Source organism: Sycon ciliatum, chromosome 8, assembly GCF_964019385.1.
Source record: "Sycon ciliatum chromosome 8, ocSycCili1.1, whole genome shotgun sequence".
Lineage (NCBI taxonomy): Eukaryota > Metazoa > Porifera > Calcarea > Leucosolenida > Sycettidae > Sycon > Sycon ciliatum.
The window spans coordinates 15,700,979-15,723,782 of NC_088650.1; the positions used below are offsets into that span (position 1 = coordinate 15,700,979).

The following is a 22,804-nucleotide window of genomic DNA, read 5'->3' on the forward strand; positions in this document are numbered from 1 at the left end:
ATGACCATGTACAGTCGTTCCTTCAGTCGTCCATGGGCTCGTCCGTGCACTCGCCCATGCACTCGTGCATAGCCAAATCTACGAGTGTCTTTGAATTGTACATGTACATGTATGATGTAGATACTGTACATGATTGTTGTTGTTGTTGTTGTTGTTGTTACTTTATTTTACTTCACCAGAATTACAGGCAGTAGAATGCCTTCTCACTAGACCAGGTATAGTTCTCACAAATGATGAAGAATGTGAATGAACATGCTAAAGCTAATGAAAAACAAGAAATAGAAAAAGATGAGAAAATCTTGTGTTTTATATTTTATGACGGTATTTGTATGTGGGTGACAGTGATTAAATGACAAGGGAAAGAAAAGAAAAAGATAGAAAGAAAAGAGTAAGGAATAAACGAAGCAGATGTATGAAATAGAAATAGAGAAGTTGAGGTATTTGAGGAGAAAAGTCAGTTTGTCGATTGGAGACCAAACCAAAAGATCAAAATGCACATGTCTGACGAATGAGTCAAGACAGAGAAAGCGTGTCAAGAACATCTGGGCACAGCAGGGCTTTGAAACCCAGAATATCTTCATGGCAACGAATATTTGCCGGAAGCCTGTTCCAATACACGCTGCCCACGAATTGCATGGACGCTCGAGATGCTGGTCCACGAGCGAATGGAATTTGGAGAAGACGTGAGACCTGGCCACGTGTAACACGGCGTGTGCTTTGCTCAAGGCCAGGTTCAGCGATCAACAGAAAGAAAGGCGAAAATAGCATGCTTGCATTGGAGGCAAGACATCTATGGACAAAAACAACAATCTTGAGCTTAAAATGGTGGATCAGTGGGGAAATATTTAATCTAGAAATAAGAGGTGCGGTCGGTGTTTGACGAGGGAGCTGAAACACAGCTCTGACTCCAGCCTTGCTGATCTTCCCCAAACGGTCGAGAAGCTGAGCTGTGAGGCTTGGGTAGAATGCTGCTGAAGCATAACACAGCTGGCTGTTTACCATACTGGTGTACCACGACCGTCGAGCTCTAAGCGTTAGTGAACGCCGTGTCTCCACAATTGCCCTATGGTTTGTGCAGTTCTACGTTTGTGTGCTTTCCAAACCTCAGACTAAGAGTACATATTGCCCAGCCTCCACCACTGTTTCGGCTGCCATCGCTATGACATTGTGTATCTCTGTGCGGTTTTTCTGGCGTTTGCACCATGATGGTATGTGGCTATATTGCAACAACAAAAAACAAACAAAAACAAAACCACAATTATAATGTAAGCTGCCAGGGAGCTTATTTTACTCTTGTTGCAACGTGTAGAGAGGGCACGACCCATGACCCTTGCAGGACCATGGCCTGGGCGTACACATTCCAAGATGGAGTCCACCACTGCCCACTGCCTGAAACTTCGTGGCTAACGTTATAATCTAAGGCTAAGTTTCGCGTGAAAACAATCGCCAGACACCTGTTAACATGTTGTCCGTGTCACAGTGTCTGTAGACGAACTCAAAAGATCATTTCTTTTATTAGTACACGTTACAGACAGAGGTGTGCTCAGTTCCAGGGGTTGGGTTTCACATAATATTTAAATATTACACCAGAAATTATAGCACAAGGTCCCTCTACGTAGATGTACATGTACATGTACATGTATGCACCTTGCAGGTGCTAGTTGTTTGAAAGGCAAGTCTCCGCAGCTGTATTCCCATGCGTTATCAAACTTATCATCATGCGTCTTTGCCTTTGCCTTTGGTCCACACCAACACCGCACTGGCGTTGCGCTTGAAACCTTTCCATCGGTGCCGCGCAGTGTGGATGTCGCTCGCACCCTGTTTAATACTGAGAATGAGGTGTTGCTCGTGTTGTGTATGTGCATATTACACGCCTCTGTATCTCTTAATTTGCTAAATCCTATATACATGTATAGGATTTGGGTCATATTTTTCAACTCAAAATGGGTGTGGCATGAGAATAGCAAAAAGTATGTGACCAATTCTTCCTTGCTAGGTCTTAGTAGATATCGAGAGCTGAATAAGATAATTTTTTCAAACACTTACATCTCAGGCTCATCTCCTTGCCCAATATTACTAAGGTCTGTGCCCTATTTTTCGAATCCTATAACGGTATATATGTAGGACTCAGTATAGAGTCCATGCACTATATGATGTCCAGCACCCTATATAGAGTCCATTGGTCCAAAATCCACTATACAGAGTCCAGGAGTCCACTCAGTTTTGATCAGCTTCATCCTGCCGCGCAATCCCCTATAAGGAGTACACTTTTTCTACAAGTCCCCTATTCACGGTCCAGCTAGGAGTCCAGTTTATCCAGTCTAGTCACGCCGTCCTGTGTGTTGTGTAGGCATAGCCCGATTTTGCTAGCAATTCTGGTAGCAAAATATCGAAGAATTCTGAAAGGGAATTTGCTAGCAAAACGGAGCAAAATATCGGTGTGTTCGCTGGAAATTGGGAGATTTTAGTAGTAGTAGTAGTAGTAGAATTTATTATTTTGATAGGGAAGGCCCTACTTTACACTTATACGGTGCACGTGACTCAATTTCGCACAGTTTTACCAACACGTGACTCACGTTTTCTCATTTTTGCCAACACGTGACCCACTTTCGGTCACTTTTCCCACATGTGACACACATTTTGGAGCAAAAGGGAGCAAAATATCGAGTGGCCTGGCAAAATGAAAGCAAAATATCGACGATGAGCAAGCAAAATTTTGCGGCAAAATATCGAAGCTTCACTGGCAAAATCGGGCTTTGCCTAGTGTTGTGCCCGAAAGAGAACACATTTTCAGTTTTGCTTGCCTCGTGGCAGCGCATTCCTTTCTTCACTTCAGCCATGGCTGCCAATTCTGCTGTGCAGTTGCTGACAGTAATCTGTCTCGAGCTAACCAAGGAGGATAAGGAGACGTTAAAAATCAAATCTGGAAAGCGTCTTGTGGTTCTCTGAAGACGTTTCATCAGTGCGCGGGATGAAAGCAGAAATTGCAGAACGAGAAAAGTTCAGCACAGTTCAAATCTGACGAGTCAGGTACACTGACGCTCTCTTTCGTTCGACGCCACAAGGATCCCCTGTTTGGCTGGCCATTGCTGCCAGTAAGACGTTTGAACGGTTTCATCAGAGCGAGGGATGAAAGCAGAAAGCGGAGAAAGAGAAAAGTTCAGCACAGTTGCAATCTGACGAGTCAGATACACTGACACTCTCTTCCGTTCGACGCCACAATGATACCCCTGTTTGACTGGACAAGAGCTGCCTGTACCACCGTGTCAAAAGGCTGTCCAACTACATGGCAGGACGATGACTGAGGTAAGGAAGCTTTTACTCGTTTCGATTGGTCTGCTGAGCTGTTCTGTCGTTATGCTTGAATTTTTTTTCCATTTTCAAGGAGCGTATCGCGTTTGTTTGATGTTGCTTGAATGAATGCCCTAAAAGTAATCAACCACTTCGTAATAGTCCTCAAGGACTGCAAGGACTTTGCATCAATCGTATATGATCGTCTAGCTATCATCAATTATTATTTTATTTCATGAGAAATGTATTTTTATCCCTGTGATACGGTGAACTCCACGACACTCTTCCTGTAGTATGATGTCAAATACAATGGGATCCACAAACGCAGTGCCAGTGTACTAGTAGTAGTAGGACTAGGACTAGGAGGATTGCTTGTATGCCAATGACAAGAAAAAGCTTCTCAAGCTAATACTCGTATTCCCTGAAGTAACCGTTTTGATGTCACGAACATGACATTGTGTCAGTGAAACTGCCTCGTGACAACAAATCATTGCATTTCCATCTTGGGGAAGACTGACTGACAGCAACGCTGTACAGATTGTTCAAATCATCTCATTTCAATTTAGTTGCAGTGAAGTGAAACACTGTGTACACTACATGTATGTTGGTGTGTCTGTGCGTCTTGAGTGTGCACAAACGATCTTATTCCTCGTATTACTAATAGATTATTGTCCCCACCATCACCTGTTCACAGGTCTTTGAGTGGATTGATTTTCATTGAGCATCACATTCGTTGAGAACTTGGTAGTTGTGTGCTCCCATGCATCATTACGGTAATAAGCGTATCCTTGTGCTATCTATTTGTTGCAGGTGTGCTGATCTTCAGAAGCTTGCAGAACTGAGTGCTGCTGAACATTTGCATGGCCATGAGCAATGGTGAAGCTTGCTATTGCACTCTCAGCATGTGCTAGTATTATCCTGACCACTGCACTATGTTACTCTCTTACACTACTACGTGTATGTAAACGTGCGTGTACCCGTCCCCGTACGCATTCGTTTCGTATATTTATTTGTTATCCCTCTTGACTTTACATGTAAATGGCTGGACGTTTGCATGGCTGTTGGAGTTGCATGTGTATTGTGTCTCTACTCTTTTCTTGGTGTTTTCTTGGCGTTGTATAAGTTTGTGTGTGTGTGTGTGTGTGTGTGTGTGTGTGTGTGTGTGTGTGTGTGCGCGCGCGCGCGCGCGCGCACAATAATTTGAAAACAAATAATTAATCCTGGGCTCTCCATTATTCTCTTTCGATTCTTGGGTTTTTTTCTAGGTATTTTCTTGGCGTTGTGTGGGTGTGTGCATGTGTGTGTGTGTGCACAATAATTTGGCAACACTACATGATTGAGATATTGTAATTTGCAGCGTCTGCGAAGAGACCACTTGATTTGAGGATGGTGTTTGTAGGGTTTTTCATGTAATTAAGTGGCTGCAGTGGCGCCTCAATACATATTTTTTATCTTGAGAAGTGAATGATGTAAAGGATTAAAGGGAGAGGCCGCATTCTGGTTAATATTCACTGCTTACAGCAGATCCTATGTCTATTTTCGAACTCGATAGGGGATGCCTAATTGGCTGGACTTTATACAGGGGGTGTTGTCCACATAAAGACTCTTAATAGTTGATTTCAAAGTTTGGACTCCGTACAGTTGATTTTGGACCAATGGACTCTATATAGGGGTGAGCCCAATTGGCTGGACTCTATACAGGGAGTGATGTCCATCGAAACTTTGAGCTCACAGTTGATTTCAAGTTTGGACTCTGTACAGTGGATTTTGGACCAATGGACTCTATATAGGGGTTGGACATCATATAGGGGCTGGACGCTCTACTGAGTCCAACATATAGGATTTGAGATTTTATTGGACCTTGTTTTATCCTTAAAGCGGTGGGAGGTGAGTAGATCAGCTCACCAGCAAGTGGTCAAAGACCGAAAATCCCATTCACTGCATCCATGTTTTCCTCGTGCCAGGCCACGAGTTCCCAATGAACTGTGGGTCGCAGCACGCCTGGAAAAAATCCTTCCGCTTCCAAGCACTGCTTTAGGAACTGCGTCTGCGCCTTGATCCTTGAAGGGTGGTGGCGTTCCTACGGATGCGGAAAGCCCGGCTTCCAGCCGAGTCTCACGCGAACCGTGAAATTTTTTTAATTTTTATCCTTAAAACTGGTAGTTTCATGACGTCATGTGCGATAAATAAAAAAAGTAAAAGTAAATTATCGTGTCCGTTCCCGAAGGGAACTCATCAATATGTCGTCATGAAACCACCCCGTGCCACACCTGCAATGTTCTTCTGCAAATTCACTGCTTCAGTCCTTTCCATGACAGCAGCTGAACAATTATGTTCAAATTTCCAATTATTGCTGAAAATGGGTATTCATCAGAAATGTTATCGCCCTATGAATCTAAAATGTAAACATTCATGCCTCAAACATATTTACAACTTCCATGAAAACCATTATGCCGTTATTATTGGTCGTGATGACCAATAACAACGGCATAAAAGTAGGGTCCAGCGGATAATGTTCCGAAAATGTTTGTATAATGCTAATCATAATGCTCCAAAAACTACCTGATAATGCTGATTATAATGCTCCAACACAGGCTATAATGCTCTTGGTTTGGAACAAAAATGGAAGAAAGGCTGCACATTGTCAAACTTCCAGGAAAGGATGCATATAGTCAATCTGCCTCTGAAGCTGCTGCAATATCTCTCACGAGCTCCACCACTTCTTAGCACTATAAGACATGATCGCATCTCCATTGGCTGCTCTCCATTGCAACTTTGATGCAGAGCTGTGGCTGAGTAGTGGGTGTATCAAATCTTTTCCCTTGCTTATCCATGAAGTGGGATGTGAGACCATTATTGCTGGTGATCAATTGGATGCTGGAAGCTTATCATGGGAAGTGATATTCCTGCCTGCAGACAAGCTGTCACTGCTTCCACTCTGTGAAAAATGTCTTCATCTGAAACAGCTTACGTGAAGCAAGTTCCTGAGAGACGATCTCAGATCGAGATCCCTCCCATTTGCGGAAATCCTTAACACACGTGGTCAGAAGTTATTTTGCCGCTCTACACCCTCTGCTTGCGCTATCTTCTTCTCATGAGGTGGTGTGGAGACAAATGGTTGGCCACAATACTCTTCTGTTCTGATAGCACTTGACTATAGGCCTTGCATTACAATCGTCCACGACGAACTGTACGTGCTTCACCAGGAAAGTAAAACATGCACTGCTGAGCACTCAAATCGACTTGGTGCTTCGTCCATGAGAAATTCTAGTTCTTTTCGAGCCTGCTGAGCTCGACTCGGCAAAGGCAGTTATTAATTTTGGAGTAAGCTCTATCCGTTTATAGCCGCTCCTTCGTGCAGGTCCAAATTTTTGTCAATGGATTAGTGTTTACTTCAATATCGCTAGACATGCTATGGCCAGAGCCTATGGCATAACACTTTTTATTAACAGGAAACTCCTCTTCCTCTGTTTGATATTCACTTCGCGTAGATCTACGTAGTCTCCTCCATCATCCATGGCTCTCCATGAATTCTAAAAAAATCATCGTGAATCATCGTTACGGATTTTGTGCACTTCGAAGCCTCAGTTGCAACGTTGGGTATGCTACATCACATGTACATTTACCTGACATTGCTACATAAAGACTTTATGTAGCAATGACATTACTGCATGTAGTCAGGTAAATGTAGCGCTAAAGGTGTTACGTGTGACGGTGTCTACACTCATAAAGTCATGTGCCGGTACAATACATGGCGTTGCACCTCATGCAGTCATGGCTTTAGCCGATTGTTGACAAAAACCATGAGATTTCCCGACATTATCCACTATAAAACTCGTTATGCCGCTCAAACCTGACATAATGCTCGTCTTGTTCCTTCCTAATGCTCCATAATGCTCTAATGCTCGGATAGTCTTATAATGCCGAATATAATGCCGGCATTATCCGCTGGACCCTACATAAAAGGCACACATTTTCAAATCCTATATAGGATTTTTGGCCAGCAAATTAAGAGATAGGCATAATTATGCGGATAATGCCGGCAGAAAAATTGGCAGAATTCGGTACTTTTTCTGGCAAGTTTCATGCATGTTTGGTATGTGGATAAAGAAATGGGGCAGAATTCGAGGAATTGCCCGCCATAAGGTTTGTATGGTTCTGCCAATTTCACTGCTTTTCGAGCAGAATCTGCCACCTTTTCGAGCATTATCCGCACACCCCTACCTCTGTTGACTAGCATTTTATGGAAGAGCAAAGTGAAGACTTTGTACGTCAGCACCTTCATTGGCAGATAAGCAGCAGCTCCCGGGATCCCGCATACTTGAATTATATCCTGCTAATAATGGCAGCTGAACTTGATGAAGCGTCAAGCAATGAAGGCGAGTGTCACACTACATGTACACTCATACATGTACCTCGGTTATCCGGACCCCGAAGTTACGGGCACTTCGGTCTACCGGGCACTATTTGGGCGAGTTTCAGGGGAAATATTACTACTCTTTTGTCACTTTTCGTAGAAATATTGACGTCATGTGCCATATCGATGGCCTTTTCCCCATCAAGATGTATATGATTCGGAGTTACGGACATTTCAAAGTTACGGGCAGTGCAAGGTCCCGGACTGCCCGGATAAACGAGGTATGAGTGTACCTTGAAAAGGAGCCAAACCCGGTTATAACGTTAGCTGCCAAACCCCGTTATAACGTTAGCTGCATCCTCGCTCTGAACAAGGGTTTGGTGGTCAGATCTCGAAGTAGTCGCACAGCGTGTGAACAGAGCTTACATTGCCTGAAAATTCTTCCTACGACCTGTGCGGATGGAAACATTCGAGTTCGAATCAGGAACGACACACCGAAAATAGAATTTACATGGAACTCCAGGAGGACGCATTCCATTAAATTATTAATTTTTGTTTTTGGCATCGTGCCTTTCGAGGCGGGGTACATTAGATCAGTTTGCAGTGACCGTCACCACTACTGTATCCGCAGCCCAGGTACACTGGACACAGCCTAGATCAGCTACCGTCCTCTGGGTCGTCACTCCATCATGCACACTCACTTGGCTTGAGATCGGAGATGAGATAAAGAGCATGATGCCACCTTGGAAACATGTTTTTTCTCTCTGCGACTAAAGAGGACGTAAACAAATCGGAGAAGTGCCACACAAACAAGGTTTTAACACTGGTCCACGCGTAACACTGGTTTCAAGTGCCTTGCATGCGAGCTAGCTTGCCAACTATGCACGGTACGGAGATCGCGTTCCGCTGCATCGAGCCGGGTACATGTCGACCAGTCTCGTAGATCTACTGGTAGGCAGTCGCTATGCGGAAAGCGATTCAGATCATTTTGAGAGCAACCTTTTGAGACGCCGATCTACTTGTCACTCGCCATCACTGAATAGTGAATACGAGCCTCAATATGAAAAAAACGCAAAGTAAAGTTCGGGCAAATCGTTGAAGAAGTGAAGTATGGAGGGAGCGATTGGTCATACCAAGAGTACATACTCTTGGTCATACTGTCTGCGGCACACAACTTGCTGGACAAGGTTCAGGGAGCCACGAGAAGGCTATGAATGGTGGTGGACGCCTGTAGTGAAGCTGTATCATTGTATTCTTGTATCTGTGCATGCATCCTGGTATACCATGGCGTACACAATGTTCGAGTAGATCTACATGTGCAAGCGTGGCGGAGAATTGTCGGGCCATCATATTCATTAACAACATTGGCCCATTGGATCGACATCTCAGCAATCGACAGCAACGTAAACGTAGGAGCGCTCGACCAAGAGCTGGGTGAAGCCACTTATATCTTTCTAATCTCCCAAAGCTTGCCGACAACGTTGTCCTCTTCTGAGCCGAGCTGCACCGTGCTATGCAAACATAGCCACGGCGCAACCACGCGCTCTCCGAAAGAAGCTGATTGAAAGAAGCTCAAAGAACCCTTCCTTCCAGACTCCTCTTTGGTTTGAATGTCATTAGCGAAATCAGTCTGCACGTGACCCGCACAGTCCTTGCCGTTCCCGAATGACAGAGATGTCGCGGATTTGCCCAACGCAGAAAGAACAACTGATTTTCCCATTTCCGACGTGATTTTGGAAGTTGTTTTGTATTAAATGATATGCATGTACATGAGTGTACTGTTTGTAGGTCTTGTACATGTACATGTAGATCAAATTCAACAAAACAATCTGACCGATCCCAGATCCTACTGTTAAATTTAGCCTTGGGAAGAGTGTGTTGCTCCCTACATGGGAGCTCGCGGTTTTCCTGCCCCCTTGAATTCTCACTTGACTGACTCACGACTGCCATCCAGAGCACACGAGAAGTCCATCAAACCGTCCACTCGGCAAACCTGCAAGAAAGCACCACTCCCTGCTCAGCGTGTGCTCTGGATGGCAGTCGTGAGTCAGTCAAGTGAGAATTCAAGTGGGCAGGAGAACCGCGAGCTCCCATGTAGGGAGCAACACACTCTTCCCCTACTATCGCCGAAGTCGCACCAACCTCTTCTAATGTAGGCTTGTTTCTACTTCCCTCTTAGTTAATGGTCCCTGATTATGTTGACTTGCAAGTGGGAAGAACACATTGTACTGTTGAAGTCCAAAATACTTCTACAATGTGTTCCTTCTTCCCATTCCTCATTAACATTTCACCTCAATGTCTTCAGGAGACTCCCTTTGATGTACCTGTCCAGGCATCCATTTGGCTTTGGCGAATCCTTGACTTTGAAATACAATGCCAATGCCTCGAATTCAAAAAGGTGATACTAGCCACTGCATTTGGATTGGCGATTTCACCTTCAAAAGCCTGTGTCGATGAAAACTTTCGTCTCTACATAGCGACACAGCATGTGCACAAGAACTACAAGGACGCCTACACTACACGCCACACATCCCCGTAACACAAGAATGTCCTAGTTCGCAGATGGAGCGTTGTCGGAACTATGCCAATCAGGATCGCCAGCGATTCACATCACGGTCCGTGCGATGAGTGGTTCCACTCGAAATTGACGCTGCCGTACTGCTCGCTCTGAGCGGCAGCGTCAGAACGAATTAACTTTAGTGTTACTTCTGGCATAGGCCTGGTCCGAATCAAAAATGAAACACTCAATCCGAGAGAGTGCCAGAATGACATGTGCAAATCCTTGTCGCGGCATGCTTGTAGTACTTTAGCACATCAATCATCATAATCTACAGTGTACTTGTCACCATGGCATTGGTCGGTGTCTGAACCGAGTGCAGTGGATTCCCATCGATAATGTAAATCACTGCAAAAGCCGAAAAGGCCCTTCGCGGGTTCTGCTTTGCGGTGCGTGCCGCATCGTCACGTGGAGGCCAGCGCCCGCACACATGTCGGAATCGGATTACGCCGACGCAGCGTAGATGCGCGAGCCAGAAAGCCTCGGTTCCCAGCAGGGAGAAATCGGCCCAGGAAGAATGATCGTAATCAGCGACGCAGGCACGTCGAAACTAAGCTTCAGGGCTTCTGCACGGACGTAGGTCTCGTAACCTCTTCGAGGATGATTTCTCTGAGGCTTGACCCTGCGATGTGGGTATAAATACCGTGTACCAAGTCCCATTCAAAATGCTTGTGTTTTACTTCGACGAGAGGCGGAGAAGAGAAGAGAAAGGTTCAGAAAATGGCACCTACAAACAGAACAGGGCGGCATTGCCTGCGGTGGATTTGTCTACTTGTGCTGGGCCTGATGATTTCGGAATTTCAGGGCGCGACCTGTCAACCCCAGGAGTTTCCTTCCGCCGAAGAGATTCGTGCCAGCGAGCTACGACGCGGTCTGGCATTTTTCCTTGGGGCTAAGCTGGCTCGCAGTCATTTGACCGACGAGCAAGCGTGCTTGTTGGCAAGTGTGGCGGAAAACGATGTGCTGGTAGCTTGGAGCAGGACCGACCAGGATGACAATATTCGCATGGTCTTGGACTTGATCGGTGTGAATGCGACCGCGGTCGAGGTGCACGGCGGCGTCGGGCAGAGGAGCAGCACGCGGCGCTTTCGGCGCCTGCTGCGCGACCAGTGCCAGGCGATCTTCATCAACTCGGGCTCGCCGGCCATCCAGGACGCGGGGCTGGTGAGGAGGCTGCGCCGGTCTGTGGTGCGTGGTGGTGTCGTGATCACTACTGATCGTGCTGTACCCATGGCTGAAGACCCGGAGTTTGTCGGCAGCGACTGGACACTTACCAGCAGACGAGCACCTCTGTATCCAATGAATCAGAACCTAGTGGTTAGTGAAGAACCCGCCGGAGTGGAGTCATCACAGAGGAGATGCAGGCAGGGCGCTGCATACACGATCGATGTAGTCCGCCAGCTGAAATCCCTCTCGCACGGCCAGTCCTCGTCGCCGCAGTGGAACCTGCAAGAGTCGTCGCGCGTCGTCCGCCTGTGGAAATCCAGCAACATGACGCGCGTGCTGGTCACGGACGACCTGCCTCGACGCTGGTCCACGCTCCTGACCTGCGCCGACCTGGGGCACGGACAGTTCTACCACGTGACGGGACCGCTGGCGCAGGTCCTGCCGCGGCCGCGCAGCAAGACGATGGTGCTGCTGCCGTTCATACTGGACATGCTGGTGAGCCGGGGCATCCTGCCGCTGAGCAGACAGGAGGTGGAGTGGGTACGGCCGCTGGTGGAGCAGGTGCACGACGTGACGCTGGAGAACATCGCAACCGCCGCCGTGGCATGCTCCATGGCCATCAGCTTCGTGCTGCAGTCGCAGACCAACGAGCAGTGCGTGCAGTCTCAGAGCCTGCAGCACCATAGCTGCCTGCAGGAGCGCGGTGGGATGTTGTTGACACCGAACACCGTCACCTCCAGGCCACAGCCAGTCCCTGCAGAGCAGACGGTATCTGCTGGAAGTACGCCTGCTACCAGTGGAGTACCGTTGGCTATGCCTACGGAATACAGTGATGCCATCACCGTGCTACCCACGAGTCCCAGTCCAGATAGTACCCATACGACTAGCTGAGCACAAGGCTGAGGCAGAACAGCTGTATCAGCGCCCTTGAGACCAACACCGACTTACCCGGCCCAATGTTGAGAATAGTTGAATTATACACGTGCACACCACGCACGCACACACACACACACACACAATGACATTCTCTGCTATAGTTTCATACTGCGGATGATTTACTAATGAAGTATATTAAAGAACTAGTGAGAACTCTTTGAAGCAAGATTTCAGCACAACAGGAATGATCAGATCATTTATTGCATCCATTACGGCTGACTAGTCATTCACGCTTCACAGACAGAATTTAACTGTTACTTTCTAAATGCGTACAGTAGAGTCACGCGCCCAAGAACGTTGTTTCCAAGGGGCTACTAGCCTGGGACATTCTTATTTTTCAGCAATCTGGCTGCGTTCTTATAACACGTTCTTAGAAACAATCCGTACTGAATCATATGTATCCCACAAGCTGCCATAAAACCAACACCACCGTTCTTAACTTTAGCCCGTGGCGTTCTTAGTACTCCGGGCTGGACGTTCTTGGGCTCCACGTTCTTCAGCGCGCGACTCTACTGTATGTAACTGTTGGTGCATAACAGATATAATGCACCACACTCCTGTCTGCAGATTTCTACATGCCATGCGTAACATAAATAAGAATGTATTCCTCTTGATTTGCTGTAGAGCATTCTTCGGCCCACGCTTTTCTAACATAATTATATTGTTTGCCCCAACGCCTGCAGCATAAGGTGGATTCCGCCTAGCTTGATCATGCACGCATGAACACTGTCACTTCAGCAATATGCAATTTTCAAACGTAGGCCAGCCTGACAAGTAAATTTTATCTGCCTTCTATTCTTAAAACTTGGACAAATCAAGTCCAACAAAATCAAAAAGGCTAAACTGTAGAGGAGTGAGACGTGTCGGTGGTGTTGTTGGCGCCAGGGAGTCGTGAAAATAGTCACGGGCGTGTTTTAGGGCTTCCTTGTGGCTGCATGAGCGCAGAAATACACGGTCCCTTTGAAAAAGCATTGCCATTTTTTTAATTCCATGGGGTGTGTGTTGTACACCTGGTGGCCATGTTCTGGCTTTCGATCCAACCAACGCAGTATTTTTTGGGCTACAGTCAACTTCGCTAATAACGACTGCGGATATAACGACAATTCGCGAATAACGACAGAATTTCCATGCCCAGAGCAAAGTACCATCCAACTGAAATACATAGAATGAGACTTCGGGTATAACGACACTTCGCGAATAAGGACACTTTTCTGATGCCCCGCCGAGTGTCGTTATAAGCGAAGTTGACTGTATGTGCTGGAGAGCTGAGAGCTTGTGCATGCACCAATTGCTGCAGAAAAGGAACCGTTTAGAAGAGAGGTCTGCAAGTGCAAGCTTGGTATAAGAAGCCTTGCTTGGTAGTTAAACATGTTTTTCGATTTTGACAGCATGACCGGGACTTTGCCAACCGGGTTATGGTTGTAGTCAGGAGCACTATGCGTCCTCGCCTTGTACTGTGACATGCTGTCAAAATCGAAAAAGTGCAAGCTTGTAGCTAAACCTACTCCATTGTACAATACTACCAGACTAGGTCCAGTAGGCAGTAGTAACAATAGTGTCAATACACATGACCGAAGGACGTACAGTGCTGCTGGACGAAATCCAGTCCTGTGAGTCAAGCACATCATGCCGCGAGTTATGCAGCCCCAGACCTACGAACACTGAGTGCGTTCGATTATGCACGCGAATCGATTCACGAATCGATTCGCGCTATTCACATCACCCCATGTGAATAGAGTGAATGGATTCCGAATCGATTCCAGGGCTCAGGACATGAAATCGAACGACTTGAATGCATGCGAATGGATTCATGAATCGATTCAAGTGTGTAATCGAACGCACTCACTGCGCAGGGAAGCGGTGCAGGGGATGTCATTGAGCAGCACTGTAGCGCAACAGTATTGCACTATCACTACTTTACAGCGTGTACTCAGTCGACCAAACGCAGGAGCACACAATGCACACGCGCTTTGAAGCTCTAGACCCGCAGCGCAACAGGCACAACCTGCCGCGCAATAAAAAAAAACCGCTCACCATCTTCCTATTCACAACACAAAATCGGACCGCACCACCAGGTAAAAGAGTCAAGAGCGGAAGAAAGCTTGCAACATCCAGAATCAGGAACAGGGAAGGAATTCAGCACGTTCAGTACTCACTATATACAGGAGGTTCAAATAAGGTTAGCAACATCATGAAATAAATCGAAATATATCCTAATATTCAGCAAGGCAGCAAAATAATATTATTGTTGCATGGGTCAGGTAAGAAGGCGCTGGCAAAAAGATTACAGCTAAAATATAAACAAGTTTAAAGGCCTGTACGGAGGAAGGCAGGTACGGTAGCATATGTGCTGACCGCACGCGCACAACCATGAAAAGGCACCGGTGGAGGACCAACATCGCGGCAATTCACCACCGCTGCAGCCTCCCGTCCATAACGGTGGCACATGCTATGGTGTGAATGCACGTCCGACCGTGCGCATTCACGCAAGGAACCCTCGCGTAGTTTCATCCCGGTTAACTGCGAACGGTCTATATCCACACTGAGCGGCGGTCGGACTCAGATTAGCATCGGGGCACGACCAGAGGTGGAGAGGGGAGCAGAAATCACCGGTTGCCGAGTGCCTACAACTCATCGTGATTGCCTGCGAACGTGTAGCGATTCTTGCCGGGCGCCAGCTTGGCAAAGGCGCTCTTTGGCGGCGCTCGGAACTGATGCTCCTGCATACCGCCACCGACTACTGGGGCTTGTGACGGCATGACAGCTTCATCGGAGGAAGGAATGCCCGGGGCGTTCGGCCCCTGCTCGATGTCGGCCATTGGATCGGCCGGTGCCTGCTGCTCCAGCTGCGGCTGCTCAGTGGGATCGGGACCGTAGTGGAATTCGCGATGCAGCTTTCCCGAGTGCAAGTCGGCGACAAACTGACGCAGCTTGCTGGGCTTGGCGAGGTCTTCCTGGAAATTGCCCGGAAAGAGGTACATGTGCCGGAAGCTGTCGATGGCCAGCACAGGCAGGTCATGTTTAGACTGGACAGCAGACACACACGATACAACACAACACAAACAAAGTTAGTGTTCGATGGGAGAAAGCAGAAGCAGGCGGTACGATCAATCATAGGCGTTAGTAACTACTACTAACGTACATTTAAAGCACACACCACATGCACACACCCACAGTAAATACTGCACGTGGAATGCATGTATACTGCACGCACACCCACACATACCCACACACATCTGAACATGCGTGTTGCCGTAGAGAACACGTCAACACAGACACACTACAGTCCATTTCAAAAACATTGACAATCAGGTGCTTGTCTTAAAAAGTATGAAGATAAGGGAAAATCGGAAAACAAAGTACATAGAGGGGCTAGTTAGGGCATGGCAAATTGTTCTGTGAAGGTTTCGGAACAATTGGACCAGCCGTTAAGGAGTTAAGGATTTCGGTCAGATTCCTGACCTTTTCCCCTGGTTTTGACTTTGCCCAGGAAGCCAGTAGCGATTTTCATCAAAAACCCACGATTTATCTTTGCCTTTTTGGCCTTGTGGTTATGAATGCTGTCTGCTGACCATGAAGTTGTGGGTTCAAATCCCAGCCTATCTCCAACTCAAACCTTTTCTTCAAAGAAGGTGGCTGCCCCAAACGACTTGTTGAATGTTGTTGTTGGAGTTTGCGCTTCCTGCCGACTGACTGAAACTTGACTGGCTCACGTCATGTGAACATACACAAAACACTGAAACGGTGTGAGTGAGTAGAAGTCATGGCGTTGTAGCTCTGTGTTGAATACAGTCAACTTCGCTAATAACGACTGCGGATATAACGACAATTCGCGAATAACGGCATAATTTTCATGCCCGGAGCAAAGTCCCATCCAACTGTGACACATATAATGAGACTTCGGATATAACGACACTTCGCGAATAACGACACTTTTCTGATGCCCCGCCGAGTGTCGTTATAAGCGAAGTTGACTGTATACAGGCACATCGATTGATTGACTTCTTGTTGAGAATTATTTTAGTATTTCACGATCGTCCATTTATTTGAATTTAGGAGTCGGCGACATCTTCTATCAGCTTCCACAGGTGTCTGCTTTTCTCAAAATTTCGCCGAAGTCACACGGATCGATGGCTTTGCCAAGTCATGGCCCGGAGAATGAGTCCGTGTCCATGTCGTTTTCGTCACACGGTGAGAATAAATTGCATCGCAGGGACGCAGCTCAAAGAAACTATTTGGTCACAAAACAAATTGGGACTCCTGCCGCGCTTCAACATTTACCAGGGTTTCGACTTGTCCTCTACGACTCTATATCGATATGAGCAAGAAGTAGTAGCAGTTGTTTGTTGTAAACCAGACGTACATGTACCTGCGTACCCGAGTTGTCACAGTTTTCCATGCTCTCGCGCGGAATATTTCTTCAAGTTCACAGCGAGTTTTCCCAGGCATCACATACGGTAAGACGGCAAACTCCCCTGGCGATCGCCAGGATTGTCAATGTTTTTGAAATCGACTGTAGCTGTCTACCACAAGACCTGGCAGAAGGCACCAGAAGAAACTTCTGGGGTTCAAATGCTACCCTCAAGCTCAAACAGTCCAAAGCACAGTTTAATGTGAAACAGGAAACTTCATGACATACTTCTTCGTACGAGTTTTCCCATTATTTTAGTGGCCACTGATGCTCACGCTTCAGGCCTTTCAGATGACAATACGTCCACCTCAATCATTGCGGGTGGATATTGTTTCTACAGATGTGGAAAGGTCTGTCAGATTGGCTATTGCCTTGAGCCAAGAATTTCATTTGCACCCAAACCAATGCTAGTAAACAATGCATGTAGTTCATTTGAGGTCAATAATGAATGGAAAAAGATGCGTCAGGACGTTCACACTACCCACTTGCACTATTTCCTCCAAACAAAAAAAGCGGAAGCGAAAAATTTACCCTTTTCAGTGATTTCCTTACATTACTGATCGTTTTACCAGGACCCAACACCAAGTGCCATGATCGCGCTTTCGAGTTTTTACTTCGTGCCTTAGGCTGCAACCACACTAGGTACAAAATCAAGTACGCGTTTGCGTTCAGCTTTTAGATAACGCAAAGTCGCATCCACACTGCCATTTCATGCGCAAGGAATCCTTGCGTTTTGTCTACATTTCTGGGTCCCAGATAAAATCGCGCTGTGAAAATGTATGTAAATAGTTTGAAAAAGAGTCGCGAGCGCCTTGACTGTGACATACACGTTCAAGGCCTCGGTCATCTCCTTCTCGCGGATGGTCCGCTCCAGGCTCTCATCTGGCCCTGCTTCGTCTTCTGGCACGCTGCCCGAAGCTGCATGAGCTTCTCAGTTCGAGATTATCAGCGAAATACAATGTAGTTGCGCGGCATCTCGAACTAACAACAGCAGGCAATAGGACTGTCCGGAAATTATACTGAAAGCAAAGCCCTGGCAGATGAAATCTCAAATACTACAAACTGACAAGGAAGCCGTCTACTACCGACACAGTGCAAGCCTCAAGAAGAATTCTAAGAAACATCTACTATGTATGAAGAACCGAGCGAAACGCAAGGAAAAGGCGAAAAGTTGCTTTCTACAGGGGTACCCGGTTTGCTGAAACGAAACGCAGTACGTTTTGCGTTTCGCACTCGTTTCCTTGACGAAAAAAGCAGAAAAGTTGCGTTTACGCAGTTTTGTACCTAGTGTGGTTGCAGCCTTAAGTGTTTTTCATTGATCACCAGGAAAACATGGCCGTGACCGCAATGAGAGTGCGTAACGCTCGAACAAACAAGGTTGGCGGGCTAGACATTTAACAAGGTGGCATGCAACAAGTTCCTAAGAGGAAGTTCAGTTGCTGCCAAAGCTGCCATTTCACGCCATGTATCGTCATTAGTTGCTTTCGGTTTTCCTCGGTGTGTTGTTGCTGTTTTTATTTGATTTCGCGAACCAAACACGCATTGCCTTTATGATGATTAGTCTTCTGCAAGTGTACGTGTTCCAACCTTGCTCAAGAAACAAGAGGAAGTTCATGGAGCACAGCACAACAGTGACAAGCACAGCCACTCTACCTTGCCGAGATGGTGAAGCGGATGTGAGAACTGCAGACCGTCCGCATGGATAAAGTTCATGGCGCTGCGCTCGGTGATCAAGTCCTGTCGCACCTGGCGTTCGAACATTTGCAGGCTCTGCGTATCGTCGGGATGGTGGAAGAGGATGAGGAACGGCAGGCCCTCTTCCGTGAGGCCCTCGGCGTTTGCAAACGTGATCTCGCGCACGAGCGGGATGCAACGGTCGGTGACAAACCCGATCATGGACTGGTGATCACTGTGATCGCCGTCAAACTTATGCTCAGCATCCACTTCGTTCTCCTGGTGAATACCGATGCTGACGTCACCAGGCCTGATGACAGAAATGAACGGACAGTCGTCCTTCAGCACGGTGGACGCTTTGTCAAATGCGGCATACTCGGTCCCTTCCTTGTGAGGGAAAAATCCTACAATGGAGCGTTTGCTGACATGCTGGCCCAGCTCGTGGTGAGCAACATCCTTGATGGATGGCGTGAGCTCCGAGCGCACAAACTCCAGAAACGCATCGGGGGACCTCTGACCACGGTACTCCTTCTTGAGCGCCTGCCCATTTCGGAAGACCTTCAACGTAGGATACTTGTTTATGGAAAATTTTTGTGCAGTGTTGACTTGGGCCTCACAATTCACTCGTCCCAGCGCTACTCCTGTAGAGAATTCACCTTGAATTTTGTTGGAAGCCTCTTCAAAGATAGGTGTAAGCATCTGACTAAATCGGCACCAGTTAGCATAGAAATTGACAATAACTAACTGATTGCCTGATATTATTGAGTCGAAATTATTATCATCCAATTCAACAACAGCTGTTTGTGCAAAATGGACCAGAAAGGCCGAAAGCAGCAAGTGACAACCAAGGCGCAGTTCCATCTTCCTAACGAAAACACTAAAAATCCAAAAGAAATCTATAGGTCCTCGGCACGGACAGGAAGGCTCAAAAGAGAACGCAGCCTGGCTTGCCAGAAACAAGCTGACGAACGAATTATTTTACAATATTGTAGTTCATACTTCCACACGTATATGTACAGGTCGACTCGACTGACTGTGTAGGTCTAGTACGTTCAGTACAGCAGCGCAGTGCGGACGGTCAAGCCAAAAAAAAAGAGTAGACGACGTGTTTCTGTCTACATTCATTTTGGCTTGACCGTCTGCATGCACTGCAGTCTGCACTGCTGTACTGAACGTACTAGACCTACACAGTCAGTCGAGTCGATCTGTAGACTGTAGTCCTACGTGTGGAAGTATGAACTACTACAACTTGTACTGTGTAGTACAATTTTTGAGGGAGATCTACATGTACGTAGCTACCGTAGTACCGGTAGCTTGGCAACCGACAATGTAGCCAATCAATGCAATCGCGTATACATCGGCCAGCTTGCACTTGCACAAGTTAGTTGCAGGTTGGGAACCGGAGGGGGAGTAGTGAAATTAAATTAAGGGGGTTGGGGACAGTTAGGCCCAAAAATTTAATTTCAACATCAGCCCAATCTGACATCAGGTTTGAATAAGTACAGCCTTATATTTTCACTTAGGGACCATCGCAAAAGTTCGCAGAAGCCCCCGAAACGAAGACCGTGAGTTTCGGGCCTGACCCCCCTCCCTCCCCCCTCAAACGAAACGACAGTCACAATATGGGCTTCATTTTTTCACTTCGATGCTCACACATAATAATTATTATAATAATACTACACAAGCATTGTTGTATCAGTGTGTAACAATGTACAGCACTTTATAAATGCAACGATGATATCACCTTGCAGTGGGTGATCTAAGAACGAGAACAGCTAGAGCTATGCAGTTGTATCCTTTGAGCATTACAATGAACGTTGATTGGTGTATATTGCTTTCACATTCAAGCGATATATCTACGCCGGCTGTGATGGCATGCTAATCCTACAGCTCCTATAATTATGTCGTCAATACTTTTTTGAATTGAAGCCCGGTTTGTGATTTTCGCACCGACTCCCTCCCCCCCAAACGTATGCTCTTCGTTTCAGGGGCTTCTGCGAACTTTTGCGATGGTCCCTTAGTAACATCAGTTTTTCAATTGCCTGAATAGGTCTTGCCAAAAACACAATTTTCCTTGATATTAAACACACAATATCGCAAAATCCGAAAATTGATGAGATATCGTCGATAACACCAGATAAGACAGAAAATATGACATAAAATTACTAGGGCTCAAACGGTCACGGTTTTACCCCTAACGGTTAACTGCTAAGCTAACGGTCGGTTTAACGGTTATAACCTATAACTTAGTATAAGCCACGGCAATCCTGCGGACTCTTTTTTAACCGTATATTTGACTATATTCCGAAAAATGTACCCTATTCAGTACAACGCACACATGTACATTCTCTTGCATGCTCATTCATACATACTCTCACACCAAGAGACCAGATATGACGAGTTGACAGCCTAGAAATTGCGTACGCGTGCGACAGCCTGCGAAAGTGCATACTTTGCAACGACCTGATACTTGAAAAATTGACTGAAAAGTTACTCCGTAACCGTTATCTTTATTGGTTAACCGTTAATTCTTCGTAACCGGTCTGCAACCAGTTAATCGGACTAATCGTTTGAGCCCTAAAAATGACAAAGACTGTTCGAGGTATTTACTAAGATGATATCAACACCGAAAAATGTACACTTTGGTTGACGATGGGATCCAGGTCGTCATTTCCTGGAGAAGAACAAAAAGACGCAAAAAATGAAACTTTAAATATTTTTGCAGCTTATTTTTGAGTTTGCCCCATATATGGATACTTCAAATACGTTCTATAAGTGGGTTGGAACAGGTTTACCGTGGCGAAAACAGGGGTCACCGTGCATATTCAGGAGAAAAATCCAAAAAAACTGTCAAAATTTGCCTAAAATTGGTAAATTCACGTACTTGAAGTATCTATATTGCTTGTACATGTACTTCTCTGCTGCTGCTTTGGTCATAGCTTATTGGATTTTTGGCTGTTAGGTGTTGCATAAACTCGCTAGAGCCCTCGGCGTTCAGAACAATACAAGGATGGAATAGCCGAACTAGTGAATTTGCCGGAAACCCCTGGGTGCACGCATCATCGATAGCTACTTTTCTCCCGGATGATTACTCTCCTGTTGGTACTTGGTTTTGATACATGTACATGTAGCTGTGATAGCGCTTAGCACAGCCCCATAACTTATCAAACTACAATAAAAGCTGACATGTTGGAACGAATCAGACAACATTGAGTCCTCTTGTTCTTCAACTATGCGAGCTAGAACGTGTCCCCACACTGGCAAAAATGATGGTATTTTACGGTGCGCACAAACAAGTGAAGCCCTGTGCCACAGGGCGTTACTTACAGTTGGGTTGCTGCTGGTTCTTGGCTAGGTGTTCAGCCACCGCTAATATTATCTTCCATGAGGCTGTCACCCGCTTCTTACCTCCGACTTGCTCCTTCATCAGTCTGGAACTGGCTGACTCACCACTTCGTTTGTAGGACAAGACAAAGTGCTTCATCACCAATCTACTAGCAGCTGCCCGCACTACAACTGATTTAGAGAAGCACGTTGCTTGGACCAACGGTTGAAGGGTGACCAGCCGCTTTTGCTGATGTTCTGCAAACTCCTTCGCCGAACATGCTGATGCAAAAGTGACAGAGTGCTACAGGATACTGGCATCAGGGCGAGCTTCAACAATTTCAGCTAGGGCCGCAACAGCATCATGAGCAGCGAACTCATTCCCAACGATGAACTATAAATCAATGTGAGGCTGTAGCTTGGGAGCTCCAGTATCGCGGTTTAGGGATCAGAGTGTTCACCCAGCACAAAAATGCACATCATCGACAAACACATGCGTGCACACATACACACACACACACACACACACACACACACACACACACACACACACAAACACACACACACACACACACACGTAACACAAAACAATTATAGAACCGCAATAATGGGATAAAAGTACCGGCAATCAGAATTGAAAACACTCATCATTGAACGCACTACAAAACGCAGGCCCACGCCAATACACACACACACACGCATGCTCTCACACGCAATAGAACACACGGGCTCGTACACACACATACATTCACGCACGTGTACGTACCCACCCACATGCATGTGCACACTCATGTGCATGAGTGGAGATGCCCGCATACACATGTCACACCAACATGCCCTGGGAGCGGTCATGCACGTGTGTATAGTATGTGTGCGAGGGCACGTCCACATGAGCGCATGTGCATGTTCATACATGCGTATGGTGCACACATGCACAAACATGCAGGTCAATGCAAACACACACATGCTCGCGCGCGCCGTGCATACAGTGTGCTCATACATTTCCATTGCCATAGGGTGGAAATGACTCGTAAATATCATGAATAAATCTTATGAGATTGAAAAACACACTTACCCAAAGCAGCTT

At 46.5% G+C, this 22,804-nt stretch overlaps 1 protein-coding gene across 1 annotated transcript; it reads right to left on the bottom strand.

Moving 5' to 3' along the window:
• Positions 1-14,384: 14,384 nt before the first annotated feature.
• On the bottom strand, positions 14,385-19,386 carry LOC135823821 (endoplasmic reticulum resident protein 44-like). Its single transcript, XM_065336671.1, has 2 exons — positions 18,373-19,386; positions 14,385-15,334 (listed from the first exon to the last, which is right to left on the bottom strand). The coding sequence occupies exons 1-2, from the start codon at positions 19,252-19,254 to the stop codon at positions 14,933-14,935; spliced, it is 1,284 nt and encodes a 427-aa protein (XP_065192743.1). The 5' UTR covers positions 19,255-19,386; the 3' UTR covers positions 14,385-14,932.
• Positions 19,387-22,804: the final 3,418 nt, after the last annotated feature.

Bases quoted from the DNA above. Each gene is read 5' to 3' on its own strand.
- LOC135823821 (XM_065336671.1), bottom strand. From the start codon at position 19,254: ATGGAACTGCGCCTTGGTTGTCACTTGCTGCTTTCGGCCTTTCTGGTC. The intron at 15,335-18,372 runs GTAGAGTGGCTG...TCTGCTGTCCAG, and splicing joins CGCTTCACCATCTCGGCAAG to TCTAAACATGACCTGCCTGT.